The sequence below is a fragment of the Scomber scombrus genome, chromosome 12 (genome assembly GCF_963691925.1).
Source record: "Scomber scombrus chromosome 12, fScoSco1.1, whole genome shotgun sequence".
NCBI classification, from domain to species: domain Eukaryota; kingdom Metazoa; phylum Chordata; class Actinopteri; order Scombriformes; family Scombridae; genus Scomber; species Scomber scombrus.
The window spans coordinates 14331547-14357938 of record NC_084981.1 but is presented as its reverse complement, the minus strand read 5'-3'; the positions used below and the strand labels follow the sequence as shown (position 1 = coordinate 14357938).

General features: G+C 38.2%; 1 protein-coding gene across 1 annotated transcript; it reads right to left on the bottom strand.

The window, feature by feature from the left end:
- Positions 1–2519: 2519 nt before the first annotated feature.
- On the bottom strand, positions 2520–25725 carry abcc2 (ATP-binding cassette, sub-family C (CFTR/MRP), member 2). The gene is made up of 32 exons (XM_062431107.1): positions 25259–25725; positions 23682–23858; positions 23269–23415; positions 23035–23175; positions 22768–22890; positions 22619–22674; positions 22286–22523; positions 21956–22134; positions 21164–21341; positions 20408–20662; positions 19760–19825; positions 19307–19444; positions 19078–19224; positions 18906–18990; positions 18725–18791; positions 18509–18635; positions 17594–17770; positions 16769–16936; positions 16138–16321; positions 15756–15891; positions 15374–15476; positions 15058–15277; positions 8868–9022; positions 8228–8383; positions 7839–8038; positions 7577–7703; positions 7326–7427; positions 6848–6991; positions 5606–5764; positions 5351–5517; positions 4477–4671; positions 2520–2839 (listed from the first exon to the last, which is right to left on the bottom strand). Exons 1-32 carry the CDS (start codon positions 25301–25303, stop codon positions 2710–2712), a joined length of 4692 nt encoding a protein of 1563 aa, XP_062287091.1. The 5' UTR covers positions 25304–25725; the 3' UTR covers positions 2520–2709.
- Between the last annotated feature and the right edge of the window lie 667 nt (positions 25726–26392).

The window sequence follows — 26392 nt, the reverse complement described above, 5'->3', positions numbered from 1 at the left end:
ACAATAATAGTAATAGACAAGGACAGAATGTATGTTTTGATGAGCAGATGATGATGATGGGCAGAAAAGAAAAGAAATATTCATTACCCACCAAATTATAGCTTTAATAAAAAGTCAAGGTAAAGCAACAGTTATTACTGAAGGTGATATGAATCTTGTCTTTATTCCTAACCTAGAGTTAACATCAGAACTTAAACTGCAGTCTGAGAAAAAATATCTTAAGGAGAGCATGTAGAGAGTCAGGAATAATAGATGTATGGAGAACACTTCATCCAAGCATAAAGGATTATAGACACCCCTGTAGACTGGACTTATTCTTCATGTTTAATAAAGATATATTGACTATTAAAAATACACTAATGGAAAAATGACCAAATCAGATCTCGCCATGGCAATTCTAATAGCGAATTAAAACTCAAAGAAAGGGAAACACTTATGGAGGATGAGTAATTTCCTCTGACAAGATGGAGATTTAAAAGAGACAGTCCAAACACTGTGAAATTAACAGTATAATTTTATGGGAAGGAGCTGCCTGAAGGGGAGACATTATAAGATATTAATCAGTAATTAAAAGACAATAGGAAAAAAGTAAGACAGAACCCGGAAGACAAATGTGAAAATATAGTTATCTAAAATTATACAAACAAAAAGAAACATGCTGAATTAGACTGAGTGTTGACAAAAGAAGTTGAGAAATCATTAATAACTACATAACAAAAAACATAATGATGGGGGACCAAAATCACAAATGATCATGATGCAATTCATTCCCCCTGAACATTTTTTGCTTAGAAACCTTTTGCATTTTCAGACCCAAATTACGCAACTTTGCATGTCAAAACCATCCAAACAACTGCAGTTAAATCTAGATCTAAAGTAACCATCAGGAAAACTTACTAATTAGAGGGAATAGCACGCTTATAACACCAAGTATTTGAATCTATTAAACATTTCAGAATGTCTAATTAAAAACTGTTACACTTCCAGTATAACTAGAAAAAAAATCATGATTGCAATTTAAGTCATTATTGTGAAAAAAAAAGATACATTTGACAGCAAATGTGGATTAATAATGTGTAGACTCACCTCACAGAGGAAAGAATGCCGTATGAAGCCCAGCAATGATTCGCTTCACATGCAAAAACCATCTCCTTGGTTTTACCACACAGTCTCCCTCCTTCCTTCACTTATTCTCCTCTCATTCTACCTCCCCGTCTGACAATCATTGTCTCTCCCTTTGTTTCTTCTGTTCAATTCAAATCAAAGGGGCTTTACTGTCATGGGAAACAGACCCTTACATTACCAAAATAAGTGTGAAATAAAACAACAAAAAATGTACATGAACAGAAGAATATATATATATATATATATATATATATATATATGAATATAAAACACATTAAAATATTTTTTGAATTAATTTATTCAATCATTGTCTATGTACAGAGATGAACACAGTGCAAATGGCCAGTGCAGGAGTACACAGGTGATTGACAATCTTAATGGTGGTTGTTGTCCATTGGACGCCCTTTTCTAGTCACAGCTGCTCACAAATGTTGCTGCTGTGTTTGCTGTTATTCACCCAGCAGATATGCAAGATTTGATGTCTCTGTACTGTTGGCAGGTGGGTAGCTCGGTTTCCACTTCCTGTTGTATGCAGTGGGTGTGCAGTCTGTGTTCTCTGGGGAGCCTGGTCTGTATGCAGCTGACTCTTACGGTGAGGCTGTGCTCACTGAGTCTGTACATGGTCAAGGTTTACCTTGTTTTTCTACTGAGTCTTCTCTGTTTAGGGCCAAATAGCATTGTTTCCAATGTGTCAAATAGTTTTCTTTTTGTTTTCTTATAATTTGGTTTAGTCTAATGGGGATTCTGTCCAGGGACTCTGCTTGTGTTAGTGAAAAGTGTCCAAGAGCCAGCTGACTGAGGGGGCTTCTGTCTAGGGTTTCTCTGTAGGTAAGGGCTTGGTAAGGAAATGTGTCAGGATTAGTTTAGTTTAGGGGATTATAAAATGCATTAATTAGAAATTTCTGTTGGATGCACATAATCTGTCTCCCTCTCCCCAAACACACTCAAATACATACAAATGGTCACAACAGTGGGTTAGGGTTAGGGTAATCCTAAACATACCACTATAGCTGCTTTAACATGCAGGACCATCTGTTCAGAAAATGTAAATTTGTGTGTACTCATGTGCCTGATCTTACAAAGATAAACTGGCCCAAAGGACAAAACATAAACGAAAGCAAAATCACCAACATTAAGTAAAATGCACTTCAAATACAAAAATGCTACAAGTATTAAAACATGCAATAACTGTTGCTTTAATGTTTTTCTTCTGTATAATAGAGCAGAATACTAAACCAAAAGTTATCTGTAAAAATCATGACAGTTTTCATAGTGTTCTTTAACTTCCATATATTACTAAATTATTTTACATAAAATGTTTTTACGATATGAGGGTCAGTATGATATGGCACTAGTTTAACTTTTAAACAGCCCTTTATTAAAAACAACTGTGCATTATTTGGGAAAGCATATTTATTGTTCACATACAAAAATGATTTACATACAGAATATGATTTATTTATATTGTTTCCTATAAACACAAATATTACATTATTTCAAAGAACAACCCAGCTTTTAAAATCAAACAAAAAAAGCAATTTATGCAATAATAATCATCCTAAAAAAACAACCAAAAGTGCAAAATCAGAGAGCTGTGATTTCTGCTTGTGTTATCCCGGCATCCTTTGCCAATGCATGGAAATGGCCTTGTTTTTCCAGGAGGTTGCTCGGAGTATCAAATTCCACAATTTTACCAGCATCAAGCACCATTACCCTGCAGAAGAAGAAGGAAATAGACAAAACTCACTGAGTGTACAAGAGGAGTGTGTCATTACTGCCCAGGAGGATCTGACAAAGAGGTATAGTACATTTGAAAGTACAGTCAGTCCAGAAATAAGGACAGGAGGGGAGAGTGGGCTTTTTTTCAGGTATGGATTTTTGTCAGATTTTATGTTTTTCCATGTGTGTCAGGCTTGCAATAAACAGGGTTTGAAACAGGATTGATTGATAAACTGTCCATAACTTTATCTGAATGGATGCTGAGATACAATTCAGTCTACCTGAGAAATGAATAAGCAGGTAATGTGGATGCATGGATGGATGGATATATTGATGGTAAAAAGAATGAACGGGCCAAAATAGCAGTTAATTTTTAGGTGGGCAATTTTCTTCTAAATGCTTAAATTCTGTTGATCTCTGGTGAAGAGTGATTAATTCATTTATTCAATTAGTCATTTGTTTTCTATTGTTGAAAAATGTGCACAAAAAGGTAGTTTAAAAACCTTGTGCAGAATTGATAACCATAAGCTATTATCATTGCTTACTACATTTTCTCTAGTTGTTGTATCATGATGTTATTTTTATTTTCAATTATGACACAATATAAAGAAAACTGGGAAGACCTTGCTTGCAAAAAAGGAAGATTTGAAGAGTAGTTGACAAGAAGAAGGGCATAGAGCTCAAAACACACTGCTATCCTCAGTATGCATAGTGACCTGTTGATATGGAAGTACCTTTTCATGTGAAATGTTGAGTGTTGAATACATTGAATAAATACACATACCCAACACCACTTTTCACCCCTATCTCAAGGCTATCGCACTGCACACACATCCAGAAGAAACCAAACGGGATTTTGAATTGGAACAGATGTTTTTGTTTGATTCTCTACAAAGATGTATGTAGGGGGGTTATTTGCAATTCACAGCTGTGACCATCTGACTTCTGTCACAAAAGAGGAGGCACCCTAAGTGCTGGAACACCTGGCCCATTAAAATTGATACTGAATCAGACTAGCCTATTGTTTGAGAATGAAACAGATGGCTAAGGTTTGAAAACAAGAAGAAAGGAAACACAAAAATAATCTAACTCTAATTTAGCAAGCTCCATCTGATGATGAAGACTGTCAGGTAGAGTTAAAAGCTCTGAAACAAGTAAGTAGAGCTGAGATTGTTCTGTCAGTTGTTGTTTTCAAGATTAAGAACCAAACTAAACCTATAAACCCACAAAGATTTAATATCTACAGCTCATGACAACTGAGAAAATTCTGCTGATATATATTGTTGTGATATGGCTGAAAGCTCTGAAAAATTGAGTAAGTAGACTTGGATTTAGACGATTATATCAAATAAATAGCTTCTTACATGCTGTATTTGTTGTTTATTCCAGTTTTTGTCAAAAGGAAGTTTGTCATTTTGATACTGTCATAAAAGTCAGGAGGTATAATGTGCTATTTTTTAGTTTATTTGCGTCATATTATTTGTTTTATTATTTACTTTGACAACAAATTAATTTACTTCTGGGAGGAATTACTAAATGTGAACATGTTACATAAATGATGTGTAATACCCAGTGGTGTGCAAAACAAAAGAAGAGAAAGGAGTGGCTAACATTTGCAACACAGCAACTCACCTGGAGCTGTCCATGATGGTATGCAGGCGGTGGGCAATAGTGAGGACAGTGCAGTGTGAAAACTCTTTGCGGATGGTGTTCTGAATTAGGTCGTCTGTCTCCAGGTCAACAGCTGCTGTGGCTTCATCCAGGATCAAGATACGTGATTTCTTCAGCAGTGCTCGGGCCAGACAAAGCAGCTGCCTCTGCCCAATACTGGAAGGACAGTGATATGTGTTGATATTTCAAAAGACCGTCTTTAGAGTGTGCATTAAATAGTTACAATAGAGCACAAATGGACATGTTTCAAAAATATATATATATTTTTTTGGTTTTTAAATTGACATAGGATATTTGAAGGTAAACACTTGAGCTGTGTAGGTGGAATGTAAAGAGAACCCATTAAGCTTAGATTGTGGGAAGTGGACTCACAGCACGTTCAATGACAAGGTAATTATCTTAGGATGCTGGAAATCACCACACTGGCGGGTGCAACAAATAGTGTGTATGGAAACATAATTTCTGAGAAAACAACATAGCAAATGGTTTTTACCACCATTTCAACAGGAGATTGAACCACATTAAATATATCTTTAATGAGAGTGGAAGCTTAGTCTAACATCTCTACCTGATTACTAAACTGAGACACCAGATTCGATTTGAATTGATTTAAATGTACGTAAGGGCACGGGGCAATTACAGAAGCAATGAATACTTAATGCACTAGAAAATGATTGTATTATTATAGTGTGTTAGAACACTGATACATATTGTCAGAAGTCTGTAGGTTACAAATAAACATTTACAGCAATCCATCAACTGGGCATCAAATATGTTCTGTGCCATTTTCGTCAGTGTTGACTGAATTGTGTATCTGTGTATTTCTCGGAAGTACCTTAGATTCTCTCCCCCCTCTGAGACCTCATGTTGCAATCCTTCATGCAGCCCTGTTACAAAGTCCTTCAGATGAGAGAGCTCCAGCACTCTCCAGACCTCTTCATCACTGAATCTGTCAAATGGATCCAGGTTCATTCTCAAGGTCCCGGAGAACAACACTGGATCCTATTCCCACAGGGTTAGAGAGGTCAGTGCACCATTTAGAACTGAATGCCTTGTGTGCATTATAGTGTCTTTCTTTTTGTGTACATACCTGTGGTATGATCGTGAGCCTGTTTCTGAGGTCATGCAGGCCAATGGTGGAAATATCTATGTCGTCAATGAGGATACGACCTTCAGCAGCTTCAATGATTCTGAACAGGCAGTTGGTTAGGCTTGATTTGCCAGCTCCGGTGCGACCCACTATACCAATCTGAAGTGAGAGACAGCATATTAGGTGAAAGAAAATGGCTGGCAAATCATTCATATGGTTTTTATAACGTACAGTCACTGACCATCTGTTTCTGGATATGTACATAAAAGTGTAAAATCTTTTTCACATGGATAACTGCATGCTTTTATGCTTATTGCAGATTCATACCATACATTAGTGATTCAGCCAATACTGAGTTCATGAAATCTTTCAAACCAGCTGCAAAAACACCTGGTAAAGAGATTCATTTTAAACATAGGTACATGACAAAACCCCCTGCCTGAGGTATTACAATGATATATGTATTATATTCATCTCTGGTTTGTTGCAGGCATTTCCATTACAGAGGCTACGTATCTGTATGCGCCAGCCATTCTGCACACTGTAGATATAGCAAAAAAATAACTCAAATACAGGGGGAAAATAATTTCAGCTAAGGACACTACAGAGTAAAGCAACTGAGCCAAACTGAAATAAACAAAACATTACATTGCTTTCCAAAGATAAAAGGCACAAAATGAAAGGGAACTGAGGACAGATTCAGATGTATGTGTTCTTCTTTTAGATGGTTGGTTTCACCACCAATACGTAAAATATAAACTGTTGTTTAGTCAGTGATAACACTGACTTCAGAGTTAAAATCCTTTCACATCTAATTCTAATGATGAAGCTATATTAGAATAGAATAGTCTTTATTGTCATTATACAATGTATAATGAAATTTACAAAGGCATCTTTGCAGTACATTTGGTTAAAATAAAGGAAAGAATAAAACAATAAATAGCATATAAAAGAATGAAGAATAAATAAATAGCTGCAATTCAATAGACAAGAATCAGTGCAATGAGGTCATGGAGCGTCAATACAGGCGCATAGCAGCAGAATAGCAGCCTAAATTATATATTAGCCTATATTATTTGGTTATGCAGGTTTAGTTGATCTTAATATCAATGTATTTGCATGTAATAAATGAATAATGTATATATCCACACAAAACTATTGATCCAGAGATTTTTCAGCAGTCTACATTCACACTTTGATAAATCCTTCATAGTCATTATATACACAGAGACACATACAGACCTTCTCAGTGCTATGAATGTCACAGGAGATTCCATGGAGCACCAGGTCTAAACCAGGTCTGTAACGGACCTTGTAGTTTTCAAACTGCATTCTTCCTGACTCAGGCCACTTCTCTGTTGGCCGAGTGTCAGTTATCCATTTGGCCTGTAGAAACACAGACACAGTGTTGTTTTTCATTTTTTGAGGTCATTGCTTAGATTGTGTGTTTTGTTTTATTTATCTGTGCCTTCTTGTATGGGCAGATAAAGGAAAGAAAGATGCTAATGACACCATCTAAAGGCTCTTTTCTAAAGTCTGTGTCAAAAGTAGAAAACTTAAATGATCATCAAATACATAAAAAAATGAAAGGAATCAACGGAAAAATAATGTGCTGTCAGCAGCTAAAGCACAATTCAAGTTAAATGGTAGTAATTTGATGGTGACCTCATGTTTACAGAGTGGTTTTTGACAGTACAGAGAAGCTCTGTATTTGACATACCTCGTTCTCAATCTCTGAGTATTCACTCACTCTCTCCACAGCTACAATATTGGTCTCCAGCTCTGAGGACATCCTCACCAGCCAGTTGAGGGTCTGGGTTACCTAAAAAGCCCCAATAGGAGAAGGAGGACTGCATTTATATTTTTAGTATTATTACACCTTATTATTGCTGCTAACATCATGATTATTAGTGTAATTATTATTGCCATTGAAATCAACATCATCAGAGTGTGATTGTATCAGCAACTGACGTTAAGGGCGTAGGATATAGACAGGCCAACCAGGCCGCTATCCAGAGAGTCCCTGGAAATGACGGCAAACAGAGCAGCGAAAAACACCACCAGGTTTCCCAGAAACTCCAGACGAATGGCCAGCCACCTGTAGAGTGAACAAACATGCATGAAAGCAAATTCATCATTTTACCAACACTCTGAAAATCCCACAAGGATAATAATGTGCTAGGATTTGTTAATGATTTGTGTTTGAGGGTACATTTAGTGTTCAATATCTGACCTGTTTGACACTATCCATGGGTAGACAGTCTTGAGGTTTTCATCAATAGTTATTTCATTGTGTTTAAGAAATCTTTCTTGATGGCCATAGGCTCTTATCACCGACAGACCCGCCACTGTCTCACCAAAGTGTGAGTATACAGGAGAGCGAGACACTGAGTCCAATCGACGCAGCTGCCTTGAAGTCGCTACATAGAAGCGCTAGGTAAAGAGAGAAATCAACAGATCACAGTGGAGGTTTTAATTGAATTCCATTAACAATAGGAACAAGCCATTATCTTGTTTATTTTCACTTTCTTTTCAAGAGATAAATCACTGCTTTTCTTTAATCTCTTTTCCCTCTGCTGTGTTTTTTATTCACATTTGCCTGTGCTATCTTGTTCCACTTACCTGTACAAAAAAGTAGACCAGGGCAAGAGGAATGATGATAATGGTGAAGTAAGGGGTGGCCAGACAGATGACAAACAGCGTACCCAGCACACCCAGCAGACACAGGAGCCAAGAGCGGAATGATTGTGGGATGGCTTCATCAACTGTGAAAATGTCCTTTTGGACCAGTGTTGAAGAAGTTAGTGTTTATTTAAAAAAAAAAAAAACTATTACATTAGTTTCAAGGAACCCAGAACAGATAAAATGATCCAATATAGATAGATTCCTCAATTTTTTAACCCATGGAAATATATATATATATGCCCAACTAGACCAAGCCAGCTGTGTAACACATATTTTAGGGAGAGAAATGTCTACAGATATAGTTTTTACTGTAGGTGTAACCTGGGAGTGGAGCAGGTAGTGTGACTGAGAAAATTAAGCTGCACTGACCACACCACGCTTAGCTGCTACAGTTATATAATTCAAGGTAAAGTTTACACCTTCAAAACTATGGTGTGTTTTGAAAATGAACCTTAATGAACCATTCCTACTGCATAGACTTATTTGAGTTACCCTATTAAGACTATAATTATAAATGTATCACAACCTTGGAAAAAAAATGAAAAAAAACCCTGAGACGGTAAATGATAAATCCTACCTTTGCAAAGCGGTTTACAACCCTTCCAATGGGTGTGGTATCATAGAATTCCATGGGAATTCGCAGTATGTTGTTGAGCAGCCTTGAGTGCAGGATACGAGATGCATTGACCGAAGCATTTGCCAGGAGCAGTGTACCAAGGAACACAAAGACACCTGCAAATAAAATTATTTTATAAAATACATGATTGCACCTTCACATAATGAAATCTAGTCTTGTACAAAAAAATGAATGAGGTTAGGGAAAAGAACTTTGGACCCATGTGCACTTTCTCTAATGGTTGAAACTTTTATCCATAAATATCCAAGTGAATGGTAAATGGGCTGCAATTGTATTGTGCCTTCCAACTACTCAAAGTGCTGACTACTCCACGCCACCATTCACCCATTTACACACCTATTCATACACTGTTGGCAGAGGCTGCAATGCAAGGTTCCAAAGTACTCATCAGGAGATGTAGTACCCTAATGCTCCTTCACACAAAATGAGGCAAAGAAAACTGCATTTTATCATCTCAAATATACATATATATACACATATACATTACATCCACCAACTCTGTAAGGGAAGTGCTAAAATACAGTTCTTATGTTCTTATCACTCAGGCATGATTGATATAATAGTGTAATTCCTAATCTTACAGTCCAATGAAAAAAAAAACCTGTTTAAGCCCACACTCAAGTGCACATCAATCTAGTAATCACCTTTTGCAAAGTAGTTACATTTAGTCAAAAGTTTTGCTGCTTATCTGCTAAGTGAAGCACCACATTAGTTCAAGCAGAACACATAAAAGATGCACATATCATCTTATTATCAATAGTGGTTCCATCTCATAAATCCAGCAGAAATACTTAATGTAGATGAGAGACCAACTGACAGAATAAGCTTGAGCAGTGCTTTTGGAGCGCACTTCATCACTTTTCTCAGTTTTGGTGAGACAAACATCATCATACGTTTCCTGCTCCAGGAGAGGATCACCAACTCTTATAAACAAAAACTTCATGACATGCTGACAAATACTTAAAGTACAGGATGCACCAATCATTAAATTAAAAAAAACACCTTTCTGTCGCTTGCGAATCTCTTTGAGTATCACAATACAGGTGATGAATCATTTTTTCTTTCTGTTGCTAGATGTTTGACAGCATAAAAGCAATTTCATAGAGGATCACAATATGTCAACAGCTGGAAAAGGATTATGGGTTTGCCAGCCATAATTTTATGACTTTCAGTCATGTTTTTGTTCCATCATCTGATGAGAGAATAGATTCTCCAAACCACATATGTGTGCAGGCATATGCCTATTTATTTTTAAATAATAATAATTATTACTGTAGTCCAGGTGGTATAGTTGCCAGCTTGGTGAAACAACACCATACACTATAACACAGATTAGTTAATTAGAAACAAACATCAGCCAATCCTTTATCATTTACAAGCAGTTGAACTCTGCCCTTCAGGCTGTAACCTCACCCTGTTCTCTTTACACCCTGCATCTAATTGACTACAGGGAGAAATTAAAGACAGTGGGGCCTGCTGCATTTGTTAAATAATTAACAAATATTGCAATAAAAGAAGATTATGAGCAGAGCTGTCACCTCTCACACAAACAGAGTGAGAGTCGCAAATGACTTTTTTCACACGCACTCACGTCACGCTGCTATTTCTCACGCTGTCAAAAATAATACTGAACTATCTTTTTAAAATTATTAGTTTGGACCCCCACACACACTTCTACCATGTCTATAATCATTACATCAGTCTATCCACTCTGCACTGTTTTCAGAGCGCTGTGTCAGTGCTTCATTATTGAATCCATTCCTCTTGTTTATTGAGAGAAAAACCCAAATCAATGAAACTCTGCTCCACGTTTTCACTGATACCACACACACACACACACACACACACACACACACACACACACACACACACACACACACACACACACACACACACACACACACACACACACACACACACACACACACACACACACACACACACACACACACACACACACACACACACACACACACTGCTGACGCTCGGTTGCTGACAGACACCGGGAAACAATGTTCAGGACAATTTTAACTTACTGAAACTAAATATTAGTATTTTGTCGCCTTTATGTTTCTGTCACAAAGCCTCTACACAGACTGTTCAGTTATCTGACTGTCAAGAAGCGCTACTGCAACGTTATTAAAATAGTGAAAAGATGAGGAGAGTGGTTAGTTTTCATTTGATTGTTACTGTAGAGGACTGGTCTATTTTTGGTTGTTACTGTAGAGAGGACTGGTCTATTTTTGGTTGTTACTGTAGAGAGGACTGGTCTGTTTTTGGTTGTTACTGTAGAGAAGACTGGTCTATTTTTGGTTGTTACTGTAGAGAGGACTGGTCTATTTTTGGTTGTTACTGTAGAGAGGACTGGTCTGTTTTTGGTTGTTACTGTAGAGAGGACTGGTCTGTTTTTGGTTGATAGTCTCTTGGTTTGATGTTTGCACCCCCAGACAACATGGACATAAAGTTGTTTTTTTAAAGGGTAAAGTAAGTCATCACTGGTAGTAATCAGTTAACTTCAGCTAACTACAACTGAGTCTCTTATGCACAGGAGCTGACTAATAAAAGCCTGACTGCTTCATTTATAAACTGGCTCATAAAACTGACAAATATTCTACTTTTTGAGGAGCAATCTTTGGCCTACTGCTGAGGGTTTGGGGTAAATCTCCAGTTTCACAGTCTGGTACTTTACAGTCAGTTGTATTTACATTCAGTATTTATATTCAGTATCATTTGTTTTGATTATAAACATGAAAGAATAGATACTGCTCACTAAATAATCACTCTACCACCTCTCCTGACATCTAGGTGCATGAGAGTGAGTCAGAGACAGGTGCAGGATGCAGGGACAGTGGAGAGATCCTTTGCTGTGGTGAGTGATGAAAGAGATTTGACCGTTTAAAATAATTTGTCAATGGGAATATTGAATGGGAAACATTTCCGTCAAGGTGCCCTGTATGACCAATAAAGTTATATTGTCCTACCCACATTTCAAATGTTTCCTACGCCCCTGTTGTGCATAGACATGTTTCTTTACTTGAAGTACTAATTTAATAAAATGTCTTTGATGTATGGTGGCGATCCATGAAAGGGCCCCAAAAAGATTGGGGGCCCGCTCAACTTCCCTCAAATCTCACTCCAAGGTTTTCTGAAAAGTTGACAGCTCTGTTATGAGGCAACAGAAAGAATAAATTAAGCAAACATGATGTGCTCTGGTGAGTCCTTTGGCAGCAGTACCTCTCTTTCCTCTCTAATGATCAACCCAGATAAATAGTAAACACACCCAGTTACACCAATCACTTCACAAACTCCAGTATATGTAGATGTCATATCTCAGTTGTCATATCTCATGTATTTAAACCTATGGCAGTGGAAGCTCCTGTATGTATGTCTGTATGAACTGTAGTGTTATGTCCTTTTTATCCAATTTTAATATTGCTTCATGTGGTTCTGTTTGAAGCCAAAGACAAATTCAATGTGAGTGGGCAATAAGGATTTCTATTCTATTCTATTCTATTCTATTCACCAAGATACAGCAGAAAAACTCATTTATTCTGTAAACGGACAGGGAATGATATAACTTAAACTTTTGTGCCGTCTTGATGTCCACAAACTCCCACATGAATGCTGACTGAGCCTTTGAGTCTGTATGATTCACTATGTACAGCACTGCCTTTTGGGATGCACCAGTGTGTTCATAATATTTAAGAAGAAATCAACTACCTGCAAAAACATTCCTCACAGAAAACAACAATGGATTTAGTCTGCTGTAGGTCTTCAAGAGAAAAGATATATATAGGTACTTGCACACATTTTAAATATAAAGCAGTTGGAATGAATAAAACACTTTGGCACAGCAAATGGTGCTCCAGCCCCAATGAAACAGAGGAAGTGGTAGTATTTCATGACATGTCATCGCAGATGATTCAGTCATTCAACATAATATTTTGGGAAATCACCAGAAGTTAAAAAGCTCGCCTCATGTGACAAGAATCAAAAATGTTGACGCAGCTGTCAGCAGTTTGACAGACTTCAACTGACATGACAGTTGCGCTTTCTCAGTTCAAGCTTTTCTATTCTGACAGTCTAGTTCTGTCATCTATACTTATTTTGTCCTTTTCATTATTTAAATTCATATAAAATCCTCCTCACTTCAACAACATACCCAGTTATGTGTTTTTTACATCCTGACAAAATGCCTCAGAGGAAAATTTGATTAAATTAAATTGTTGATGGCTAAAAACGTAATAGTAGTAGTAAGTAGTAAGTAGTAGTAAATCATTTAGGCAGAGAGGATAAATATTGGGCCTAAGCAGATGCTTGTTTTCTGTCAAGGTAAGTAGGTTCAACTTATAGCTCGACATTTTTGGGAAATATGCTTAATCACTTTCTTGTTAAGGGTTAGATGAAATAATCAATACCACTCTCATGTCTGTGTATTAAGCATGTAGCTCGAGTCTGCCTTACTCTCTCCAAAATTGAAACAAATGCCTACCACCAGCAATAAAGCTCACTAATTAACACATTGCATCTTGTTTGTATAACCAGGAGACAAGTAAAAATGTAAAAACTTTACAATGAGGTACTAAAAAATCCTGAGCAGTTACTAAGGAACTAGTGAGGACCAAATCAGAAATTACCTGATAAGAGTCAAGGACATATAATAGATGTTTTATTCATAGGAAGTTCCTGAATAACTTTGAATCAAGGACTATAGATAATAAAGAGTGAAGGGGAGCAGACCTGGAGACATTACATCTTCTAATCATTCTGCAATGCTTAATTCATGCCTGTGTACTATTTTTCTAGACACTGGAAACTAAAATATATTTATGGGGAAGGCATATTGTGTTGTTATTGCCTTTCCACAAGCCTCCACAGTCGAAATTTTGTTTATTAAATTCCCTTTTAAGGCATTAGCATCACTAATGCTGAAGAAAATGTCACCATGTGCTTTGAATATGATGATCAAAAGATTTTTTTTAGAATCCTGTATTCTCTGGATTGTTATTAAGGAACTAATTGTGAAATCACCAGTAAAAACACTGGTGCAGCTGCTTGTTAGTTTTGTAGGAGAATATTTTACTTTACTTGAGGGGACACAAAAAGAGCAGCAAATGTTTAAGTAATAAGTAAATAATGAGTAGTTAATAGTTAATAGAGTTCATCAGGAACAACTCATGTAGTTGAAGTAGCCAGTATCTTGATTCATAGATATCTACCCCGCTCCTCATCTCTGCTGTAGGTTAGCGGCTCAAGGCTATATTACCAGCCACTATATAATATGATAATAATAATAACAATAATAAAATGATATTAATAATATATAGTATGTGATAATACTGGAGTGCCTGAGAACCAAACAAACAAAAAGATGCCTCACATCAAAGTACAGTCATTAAATGTATTAAACCCAAATTTAACAGACCTAAATGCACAATATTTTAAACTTCATGTAACCAACTCTGCAATCATACGGGAGAGTCTTTCCCTTCTTAATTTACTCTAATGCCCTTGGGGCGGCGCTACCTAGCTCCCCTGAGGAAAACTAATCGCTATTCTCATTCTGTTATTCCTTGAGCTATCAGGCTACTAAATACTGACTGTAGTAATTTTTAAATAGGTGCCTTCTTAATGAATGTTCTTAAATCACTGCCTTATTTATTTATTTTTAACCAAAATGGTTGATTGTATTGTGTCTCTCTTTTGGTTACAAGGCTGGTGTGGTCATTCATTGAAGTTGGAGATGTTCAATGTATCTTATAATGTTTTTATTTATTTATTTATGCAAATGTCAGTTTTACTTGCCTGAACCTTGTGTGAGTCAGTATGCGCAGGCTAATCACCTCTTGCCTGTAACTCCACACTTAAGGTACAACCATGACAGTGGCAATGACCTTCTCATATAACTGTCAGCAAAAAAGTAAATTAGTGTATTTTCCTTCCTTTGATACAGAAGACCGGAAATAAGCTCAGTGTGCAGCTTGCAGCAGAGGTTATGGTAAAACAACAGGATCATTAATAAGATGAGACAGAAGTGTGCAATGTAACTGAGAGAATTGTAATTCACTGACAAATTGAAGCTTACTAATATGAATACGAAAACATTTAAGAATAAAAAATAAACAGTTACCTTGAGCCACTCCCAGGGCTCCGAACACTCCCACCCTGGTGTCTCTCTTCGAGGCAGGGTATGTTTTGTTGTAGTAGTCCAATGCATCATTAGTCCAGTCACTGAGCCACAGGTTCTGACCAATGAAAGCTATGTTCTGGATGAAGTAAACCAGAAAGACCATGGCAGAATATCCCCAGCCCAGGGCCCGCAGGTATTGGAGGTACACTGAGAACTTCACCTTGATTTCAAAGAGAGAAGAAAATTAGACAACAGATTTAATTTTGAGTCTGGTACAGTATGTGTCGTCGAGAGTATTGAGTAAATGTCAATTTACCTGTCCTGTTTCCATGGCTTCCTTTTCTATTAGCTTCTGGCCTTTCTTAGATTCGTCTACATCTTCTGCTTTTCTTATAGAGCTATTTTTTCTTAGTCTGACTCTAGAAAAAACAGGACAGAGCAGATGCAGTTTGAAAGCAGCATGAAAAGACTGAAAGAAAAGGCTTTTGTATGCTGTGCATGAAAACAAGAAAAACTGAGACAATATTTAAACATAAGATCTTATGGTGATGACTTGATTGTGTGCTCTATAAGAAGCTCATTAAACCCACACAAACCGTCACTCACTTAAACACACACACACACACACGCGCAGGCACGAACACACACACAAGCTGTCTTGTCTATTTTGTGACCCACCACTTGAGCAGTGCTCTAACCTGTTGCTGCGCTGGCTTCGGCGAATACTGTTTTCCCTTTTCAGTGTAACAGATACTGTGTCTTCCAAAGGAGAGTCAGGTTGAGTGTCCTCTCTTTCAGGGATGAGCTCCATGTCTGCAGTATCCTGGCAACTATCTGAATACATATGGTCCAATATTATACATGGTGTCTTACAAACATGTAGAAATATTGCACTTCATTATATTATATACTCGAGGAAATTAAATAAATACATAGTCAATATAAAGTATTGCTATAAATATAAAAAAGCCAGTATTATTGCAGCATAAACAGTATATAATGGAGCCCTTTTTTGAATTATATGATGGTTGCCCATGTGCACACCATGTACGTAATGCAGTGAGACAAAGATTAAATTACCTGATTCAGAATGGGTTCGATTGGTTTGTTCTTTGGCATATATGCCAAGAAACTCAGAAAAAGCTCCTTTTGTGGCACGAAGGCTTTTGTAGGATCCAACTTCAGAAACCACTCCATCCACCAAGACCACAATTTCATCTACATAAGGCAGGAAGTTCACTCCATGAGTCACCAGGATGCGAGTCTGTACAAACAAAGACACACGGGGGTTCAGCTGTGTAATCATAATCCTGCTGTGACAGTAAAAAGAGAAAAGATATGCTGATATGTGTTCACTGTCATAATGCATTTAGTATATTTTGCTAAACTAGAGCTGCAATGATTAGTCAATTAATTGATGGACAGAAAACTATTTTGATAAGTGAATAATGGTTTTAGCCATTTTTTGAGGTAAAATGCCTAAATTTGGATATGTCCAACTTCTGAAATCATGGTAAACTGATTGCCTTGGGTTTTGAACCATTGGTTGGCCAAAACAAGAAATCTGAAGACAGCTTTGGAAAATGATTAATCAAGAAACTCATCAGCAGATTAATTGATAAGTAAGTTGCAATACCATATTCAAATCATAGATCTTTTGAGGTGAAACATTAATACAGATCAATACTTTATATGTCGGCTCAGCACGAACCTTGTCTTTGAGGATTCCGTTGGGTCCAATCACTTTTTCAAAAAGATGCTTTCCAACATGTGAGTCAACAGCAGACAAGGGGTCATCTAACAGATAAATGTCAGCTCGACTGTAAGCTGCTCTGGCCAAGCTCACACGTTGCTTCTGACCCCCTGAGAGGTTGATGCCCTGAGGGCAGGAGAGGAGAGGAGAGGAGGGGAGGGGAGTGAAAAGAAATGGCATAAGACAATATTAGGTTTAAAGACCCATACAGAGTGTCTCTTAAAAATCCAAGGAGCTACAGTATGTTATCCATGTTTGCATATAATTTTTCTCTGGTATTTCAATTTGGGGCCAAAACATTTCTTCATTATAATGCTGCCTGACAGCTGATAAGCCTTAGTTGGAAAAGCTTCCTACCAGCACAAAATGAAGATTTTGTGCTTTGCAGACATATTGTGAGCAAGTTTTAAGTGCCAGGGTACTTGAAAATGTCATACCTGGGGAAAAAAGGAAGCCAATGTCTACTCTGACAGCAGGAAAAACATTGTGATGTTAAGTATGTTTATATACTTGGTGTGAATTGTCTAAAATATGCAAAAATGATGGTAGGGAAGGGAGAAATGACCAACAATTAATATCACACAACACTTGTATTGTGTTTAAAATGAGGGGCATTATTGGACCGTAGTTTTAGGGTTGATCATTGTGTTTGTGTTCTCAGTGAACATCCAGAATGTGTTTACAGAGAGTAACACAGAATACGACACACACAGCAACAACTCCTACGATTAATCCTTGAATCCTTGAATCTTCCACCCTCATATCCTTGAGCCCTGGCCTTACCTTCTCTCCAATCTCTGTGAAGTCACCCCCAGACAACAGCTCCAGGTCAGGGTTCAGGGCACAAGACTCTATCACCTCCTGGTACCTCCTTTCCTCATGAGGAGAGCCAAACAATATATTATCCCTCAGAGTGGCATTTTGGATCCAGGCTTGCTGTGGTACAAATGCAACAGAACCCTGGAAATACAGACATTAAAAGTCAGGCACAGAGTTCCTTTTGAGCAACAAAAGACTGTATTAGTCTAGGTTTTTATTCATACTAAACACTACACACGTTTAAAGTGGGATGGGCTCTTTATAGAAAAAGGTTCTAAAGCCTTATTAGATGGCATTGGCCACAGTTTGAAGATCTCACAATGCTGCAGCAGCCTTCAATGTTGTTTTTTCTTAAGGAACATGGGAAAAAAGAGAAACTTCCTGTTAAATATGCATCAACCTGCTTTTTGAACAAGTGAGTGGAATAACAGATGTATACTGTATTTCTGTGAAGAACAGGTTCTATTAATTAGACAGCTGTAAGTACAGGTGTGAGTAAACCCAAGAAGCACTGAGGAAGCATATAGGTTCCGGCAGACTGGGCACAGGAAGTGCATTGATGCCTTGTTAAAAACAACAACGCATTTGGACTTTGCAAATGACAAACAGAAACATTTAATACCCTAAAGAATTTACATGATGAGAAATCAAGTACTCTCTCATCACTTTTTGCTCTGAAGTGGGTGAAATATTTAATTTTCCCAGATGAAGAACCATCTTCATAAACTCCAGTGTTCAGGGGTACTTTCTGTACCTAAACATTGTTTGAAATACGTTATTTAACACATAACAGAACTTACACAATTGTGCACATTACATGTCCTTGGCTAAACCCACTAGTATTATTAGACAGATATGAAGATAGAGATTAAGTATCACCTTAATGTTGATAAAGCCTTTAGTGCTGTACATCTCTCCCAGGAGGGCTGATATCAGAGAGGACTTCCCTGAGCCTACAGCTCCCACTACTGCCACCAACTTCCCTGGCTTAATGTCCAAAGATACACTGGAAAATACACACACAATAAATGTGTTATAGTGAAATACAGCAGAGACAAATAGAATGTGTAATATTGTGTGTGTCAAAAAACATACTTCTTAAGCAGGGGCTCTGTTCCTCTTTCCCAGGCAAAGGAACCATTATTTATGCTAACAGCAGAGTCTAACAGATGAAAACAGATGGACAGTACATTTAACAACAAACAAAATACCTCACTGGTAAATAAACTTCACTGCTCAATAGAGGAACAGGTGTACATGATGATAATGAACCTACTGAAACTGAGGTCATGGCGCACAGTGTCACTATCAAGATCTTCACCTCCCAGAAATTTCTCCAGGCGCTTCCTCGACACTGTTGTCTAAAAGTGTAATAGAACATGGTTATTGGGCTAATCTAGCACATGGTTCAGTATGTCTTCATGTACCATGTTTTGTTGTGTCCTTACTTGCACCATGGCAGCAATGAGCATGGGCAGCATGGCCAGGGGAAATCGAAGGATGTTAAAGAGAGAGATGGAAGTGAAAGCCTTCTCAGCAGTCAACACATTGTTTGGGCTCACCGCTACAAACACGGCAAATGAAGCCAGAGACACCTGGGAAAGGGACAGTGTTAAAAAAAAAACATACAAAGAGTGTCCATCACCTGTTGCTCATTGTCTTTTTGTGAGGACTCACCAGAGCTGGGGCGCAGCTAAAAATGAAGGTGGAGACTGAACTTAGGTAGGCAAACTTCCTCATGACCATCAGTTCTTGACCCCTAATGCCTTCCACCTGCATCTGGAAGGATGGCTCCCATGCATATAGCTTCAGAATCTGGTGGGAGGTAGAGGGAGGAAGACGGAGTAGCGCAGAAGACATGGGAAAGGGTGGAGGAACATTGAGATAGCATTCATACTATTATGATACCGATAAACCACAGGTGGTGCATGTAGTACAATAGAAGGCACTGCAGCTTTTTCCTGAAGCAAAAAAGCCTTTCATCTGAGGAAGGCCTCACTTAGAGTCCCCCACCTTCACTAATCCCACTGCACTATTTTTACAGAAATGGAGCAGAGGCGGTGAGCCTATACCAATAACCACTGATCGTGGGCTTTTAACAATCTACATTTTCTGAATAAGGGTGCTTACCTTCATCCCATTGAGTATTTCATTCATGATTTTCAGTCTCTTGTCTTTGAACTTCATATTCTCGATCTGGAAGGAGATACTGCATATCAGTGGAGAAATGTAGCCTACTTTTGATAACATGTTGAACTGATAGTGTAGAAAAATGGTTGGCAGAATGGGAGCAACAAAAAAACTATGAACGTCAAGAATTCATCTGATTAACAGGAGATTTAAAACTGATGAAATATTGGGAAAGTAAGATTATTGATACTGACAAACTGCAATATTGACTCACTGACTGACACTAACTGACACATATATTTTGTCTTCTGTAATCTCCCAAAATATCCAATACATTTTGATCACACTGATTATTATTTCTGTGGTCACAACTTTCTGTCTTCCTAAAAGAGTAAACATGAGTCCAATAGAATCAAAGAAACTGTTCAAAAGTTCATACGTCAGAAGGTCATGTGAAAGTTGTTACCAGTGATAAATACAAAACAAAGACTGGAAACAAGCTATAAAGTCATCTGGAGTTGTTGTAACTGGTAATTGTATGTGTCCTGGTGTATTGTGTTACTTTTTACACCATATTCATAATGTGACCTAAAAGTAATAAAGATAAGATGTTAAAACTATCTTGTATGTGTGTGTAATTCTGCTGACCTGGAATTTTCTGGCTTTGGTGGCCAGCAGACCATTGATCGGCACCATTAGTACCATAACTGCCAGTCCTGCCAACACAGAAGGTCCTAACTCCATCCACAGGAAAACAATGGACAATCCGATCTGCAGAGGGCAGGACCACAGCAGGTGGATGAAGTTTGTCACATCGTTGAAACGCTGGGCATCTGCTGACATCAGATTCACTGTTTCCCCAACTGTTGACTCTTTACGAGTGTCATTAGACACCACCAATGCCTAGAGAGAAATAAGAAAGAAGGGGCAGGGGTCAAAGAGGGAAGAGGAAAGGAAGTATAAGTGAAAGGTGTAATTATTTTTCTTAAAATTCATACTCATAAGAACAGAGCAGCAGGGGTCTTTTGGAGGCATGGCTATCGATCAGGTCCCTTTAGGAAAAAATGACTGACTCTGATGTCAATCTGTAAAACTTTTTTTTTTTTTTTTTTTAAACATCAACGGTTCGTTTATTACTGTATCCACACCTACATAAGCTACTGAACAGTTCAAGAAATTTCTCTTGTAGACTGCAAGCCAGGAAATATCCCTTTTCTCAATGACAATCATGCAGTCATCACATGTGCAGAGTTTTCACTCAGGCAGATGACAAGTCTCTGAATGGGTAGTTGAAAACTGCAGGTGGTCACTCATTTCTCATGACATGCACTGCCACAGTGTTTTTTGCCACACCCTCTGAGGTAAAGTAAGATATTTTCGCTGTGCTGTCAGTTCTGAATTTACCTTTTTGTACACAGCAGCGATAATGGCAGTGCGAACCTTCATTCCCAGAACAAAGCATCGCTGGAAGTACTGCTGCAGGAACAGAGACTGCAGAAGGGCCACCACGAGCAGCAGTACTGCATACAGATAACCTTCCCAGGCATGTCTGGATTTGTCCTGAGTAAAGGAGATCATCAATCTAGGAAAAGAAAAAGGGTAGTTTATGCTGCAGCTCAAAAGTAATATTTATTTGTAAAAGATAAATAAGTAGAAATAACATTTGACTTGACATTTTGACATTGCTTTTCTTCTTCCTAACACATTTCCCCACCCCTGTCAGGCATTGTTTTTATCAATTGATGTTTAAACTAATCAATGAGTTGGGAATATTTGAGCTAAAAGGTTGGAGCATTCACAAGTCATCGTTTGAACCTCCTGAACCTGAAGATAAAACATAGAAGGTGAACAATTAGATGTATCTTGTGCTTAATGAAAGAGGTGAGAAATTATGCTCAATCTTTTTTTTTTGTGGCCTTTTCCACTCCAACAGTCCACCATCCTATTGTTTATAGCTATTTGTGTGTTGACCCTGAGTTAATGATCACAGAATGCTGACAGAGTAAGGGAGTGAGTTGGAAAGTTCAGGGCCTGTGTTGTATGTTTTTCATAAGGAATAATTGACTCATTTAAAACCATAATCAATAAAAAAAAAAGTATCTCAGTGTAACTCTTGGCAAATTAGCTCCTTACAGGACAACTACAGAAAATCTGTGAAAATCTGCTGATGCCTCAAAGAGGATTTCGTTCACTTACTTTAGGAGTTGAGGACTGACAAAGGCCAGCAAGTCCTGTAGAAGTTTGAAGAAGGCGGACTCAAACAGAACCCCCTTAAAAGTCTTGTAAATGGTGGATATCATCCATGAATTGGGGTAGTTCTCTTCCTCTTTCTTTTTCTTCTTCTCTTTTTTGTCTTCTTTCTTTCCCTTTTCCTCCTGAAGAAAAACATTGTTTGAACGTTAGTCTTTGAGGACACGCTGATTCTATACAACAACACCTAGTAGAGAACAGTAGTGCTACTAAAAATAAAATATTTTTGAGAAAATACTGCACTGAATATTTAAAGGTTTTTTTCTTCATACTCACCATCATCAGTACATCCTGACTGATACCTTTCCCCAGGCCGTTGGAGAGGCTGTTTTGAAAGGCCTCCTCCTGAGCTTTCTCACGTTTTTTCTTGTTCTGTAACCGGGCCCGAGCAGCAGCCAAATCGGACTGCATAAAATACTCGAAGCGTGTGCTGATGCAACCACTGCTGTCTATCTCGTTCAGTTCCCACATGTCTTCCTGAACCAGGGGCCGCTTGTAGCCTTTCACCACCATACTGGCAAGAGTAGGAATGCAAAATAAAAGTGAGCATGAAGCCCAGCTTGGCCCAAATGTGTGCTTGTTTGCTACGATTTTCGCTGCTGTATTTACCTGTTAAACCAGTTGAAAGTGATTCTGCTCAAAAATGGTGCACCTGCCTCGGGATTCTGTGGGAAAGAAACAATAAGGTGATGAAGGCTCAGACTGAATAACCAAAGGCACAGAATGTATTAAATTTGTTGCTCTTGGTGCTTAGGTACCTTTTCTACAAGCTCTTTGTCTTCTGGAGATAAATCAGCCACAGCAGAGAGAATAAATGCAATCAATTCCAGTCCAAATGAAATGTAGAAAAGGCAGAAACGAGGGACATCATTGATCTCTCCCTGATGGTCAAATATGGGTTAAGAACAGTGTTTAAGAATGAGGGAGGTGTAACAGTGAATGGGGCATTACTGATAACTGCTGTCAGTGTAATGATTCCAGTTTTCTCATAGCTAAAATCCCTTGTTATAAACTTGATGTCATACCAGCCTGAGTGCCTCTCGTAGCAGCGTCTGGAAAGGTAAGATGTCACACAGGACAAGGAGAAACCAGAAGAGGAAGAGAGTGGCGGAGTCAACTGCTCCTTCTGTCCGTCTCACACCCTCCTGACATAGCAACAGCAGGATCTGACAAAGGAGAAATGTCAGAACATTAAAAAAATGCCATCCTTTCATGTTGAGCACAAGAGCGAATATAGCTTTTAAAAACTTCCCATTTACCCATGACACTGCAAACAGGACAGGATTTGCGTAGTACACGCCAGGATTTTTCACTGTTGAAGGTAGATCCTTGTTTGGACCATAATCCTCTCCTAATGTGAGTGCTAGGGCCGCTATGGCAGTCAGGAGCAACAGTGACACAACAATCTGAGGGGAGAAAAGACAGACTGGTGAATAAATCATATGAATTCAAAGGGAATCTTCTGAGACTGAAAATTAACTAGTTATGATGAATCAATAGTTAAAAATGAACGAATTGTTTATATATTTTTTGACAACTTTAACCAAGAGTCATTAATCATGAATTTATTGCTGGTGTTACTGCAATTTAAATCAGCCTCCTGTTTTCTCCCTCAACATCACATCTGGACTGAAACAGTATCAGTATTTCTTTTTCTTGCTGGGTGTATTACCTGTTTGCAGAGGTAGAGCTTGGAAAGGTGTTTTGTGTTCACTTGTGTCCTCCGGAAGAGAGCCACCAGGTGCAATGGGGCACAGAGCCACAAGAACCCCAGGGGGATCCAGACTAGCACCGTCTGCTCCACACATACTGGGAGGTCTGGGTCCGCTCTATCCACATATGAATCATTCTGGAGCACAACACAGCATACATACATAAACACACATTTGAGGAGGGAACTCAATATAAGCTCCATACTCCTCTTCTGATCTCAGGTAAAGGTGAACACAAACTCACTCCTGTCCCTGTACCCCTGGAGTACCCACTATATTACACCATGGGGACATCTCACTCGTCCCTGATTAGAAATGTAATTAAGAGTGACTTACATGTGATTAAATCCTAAATCCCTGCTCACCGCTGTACACACAGCAGTACGTGTACTATGTGTTTCCGGAAAAGACAGTGATGGAGAGATGAGAGCTAATGAAGTGACAGGGATGTGGAGTGAAAGGAGCAGAACACTGAGGAGTTTAATGTGTTTTCGAACAAAAGAGCCTGAAAAAGTGAATAAATTGTGGGGTTTTGAAGCTTTAATTTCAAGCACTTGCAATTTTAAAGTCTCCATTCTCAAGCACCAGGAGAAAATATAGAGCCTAACAGTACAGTCTGTGTCTGTGTATGTATTTATGTGAAGGTGTTTCACTCTTATCAACTAAATGGACCCAAAATAAGTCTTACCTCCAGACTAAAGTCATTAGAATACAGTTTATATTTTTCTGCTGAAAGTAAATTTGATCCAAAACTTTTCTTCCATTTCAACTGTTTCTTACAATCATAGTAATGTAAGTTACGGCTCATACACATGCACTGCAGCTGTCAGATATGCCGAGTCATGTCTTACCTAAGAATCATTATTGTCTGTCATGCGTCACGTGTTCACAGAGCTCACTGTGTACAGGGGTGAAAATACTATGTAATGCTTTCAGATTAAAGTATAATCAAACAACCTATTGCAACCTAAACATTTTTCTTGAATATCTTAGAAGTTTTTTTTTTAATTACTTAAATAGCTTTAATAGGTGCTTCATATTCATCTATCATTTACTGATAATATGACCACCTTTGCAAAATAACACAATTCAATATAGAAGACCTGCAATACAACAAAACAACTTGATTAAACTCACAATAATAAGTAATAATAATTTTGTTTAATCTGTGTCAGAGGTGATAATGTAAGTACTTTATCATAACAGCATAATACAAAATAAAAGGAATAAAAGTTACAGTATATAGCCATCCAGAAAAGAATACCACAAACTTGAACCTGAAAAATGTCAACAAAATCGAATCAACATGTGACAATGAAAAGTTTGTACTTGTTACTGGGATACTGTATGTAATTACATTATGGAATACAGTTGTTACTGTTATTATGTCCACCATCTGCATTCAAGTAAATTCAGTGTATGGTTTAGCCAGTGAACATATATGTGCATCAGAAGCTTTTTCAGTGTTTGAGACTAAAAAGTGTATTTTCCACAACCCCACTGTGGCCTCTTTTGGCTACATTAACCCTCAACTCACCCAGAAGGTGGACCCACAGTACTCCTCCAGAGCTGCTGCACACATGGTCCACACTGATGGCTTCAGTTGCCCTTAGATGACAAGACAACCAGACAAGTGTCACCCTCAGCTTCGCTGCCGTTCAGGTCGACTCAAACGGTCCTAAACTCTCTCCTGGTCCACCCACACTCCACAGACAATTACAGGATGTGACACTGAGGGACTTTGAGCCATGAGGCTTTTAAGCTGAGAGCAAGATTTGCGACCTCCTTATGCAGACAAAAAACAAAAACTGGTTGCCAGAGATTTACCGAATAAACGTGAAGAGCAGATGGTTAAAATCTAACTTGAAACTTGATCTTTCTCCTTTTAGGTCAATCTTACGGGTTGTCTTCTTGCAGTCCTCTGTGATTTGTTAGATGTTTGAAAGCGCTCACATGCTGTCTTCCTGTTGGGTAAATGAGGATCCAGGTCCATAGACACAACGCTTACATGTCTAAAGTTCAACATTTCAGGCAGATGACCGCATGTGAGAGAAAAAAATTGAGAGAGAGGAGTTACACAAGTATTCCTTTGCTCCTTTCCTTGTGTCAAGGGTGGGGCGAGTGGGCAAATTAGACCCCTTTTCCTGTTGTGTTTCCACTTCTCATTTGCTGCATGCCTTCACTCTCTCTGAACTAGAGAGACCCATTTTCGGAAACACCAGTCACATCAGATTAATTTTAGGCAGCCATGCATTCGAATGAAGCTGGTGGGCTTATAGCCAGTGAAGTGCTGAAAAAGATGCAGAACTTTTGTCTAAAATAACTGTTAACTGTTAACTGGTGGGAATTTGGAGAGGGGGGAAGGGTGTTTACTGCTTGGCTCTTTCCCTTTCTTTTCTGTGTGTCTCTCTCCACTTCCTATTCTGATCAGGAGGAGGACTCCACAACCAAAATATGCGCTGTGCACAAGAGCTTCAAGCCATAGTGGGATTGAATACAGATTGACTTCTGTCATCTGTGCTTTCAAAACTTTTATGTAAAAGCTCTAAGTTTTCCCCTCGTGTCATTTTAATAATTGCTACCAGACACTGGTTCAATACACATCCTGCAAACAGAACAAAAGGGAACTGCTGCACATGTATGCAAGAGTCTGTCTGAGTGGAAAGAGGGA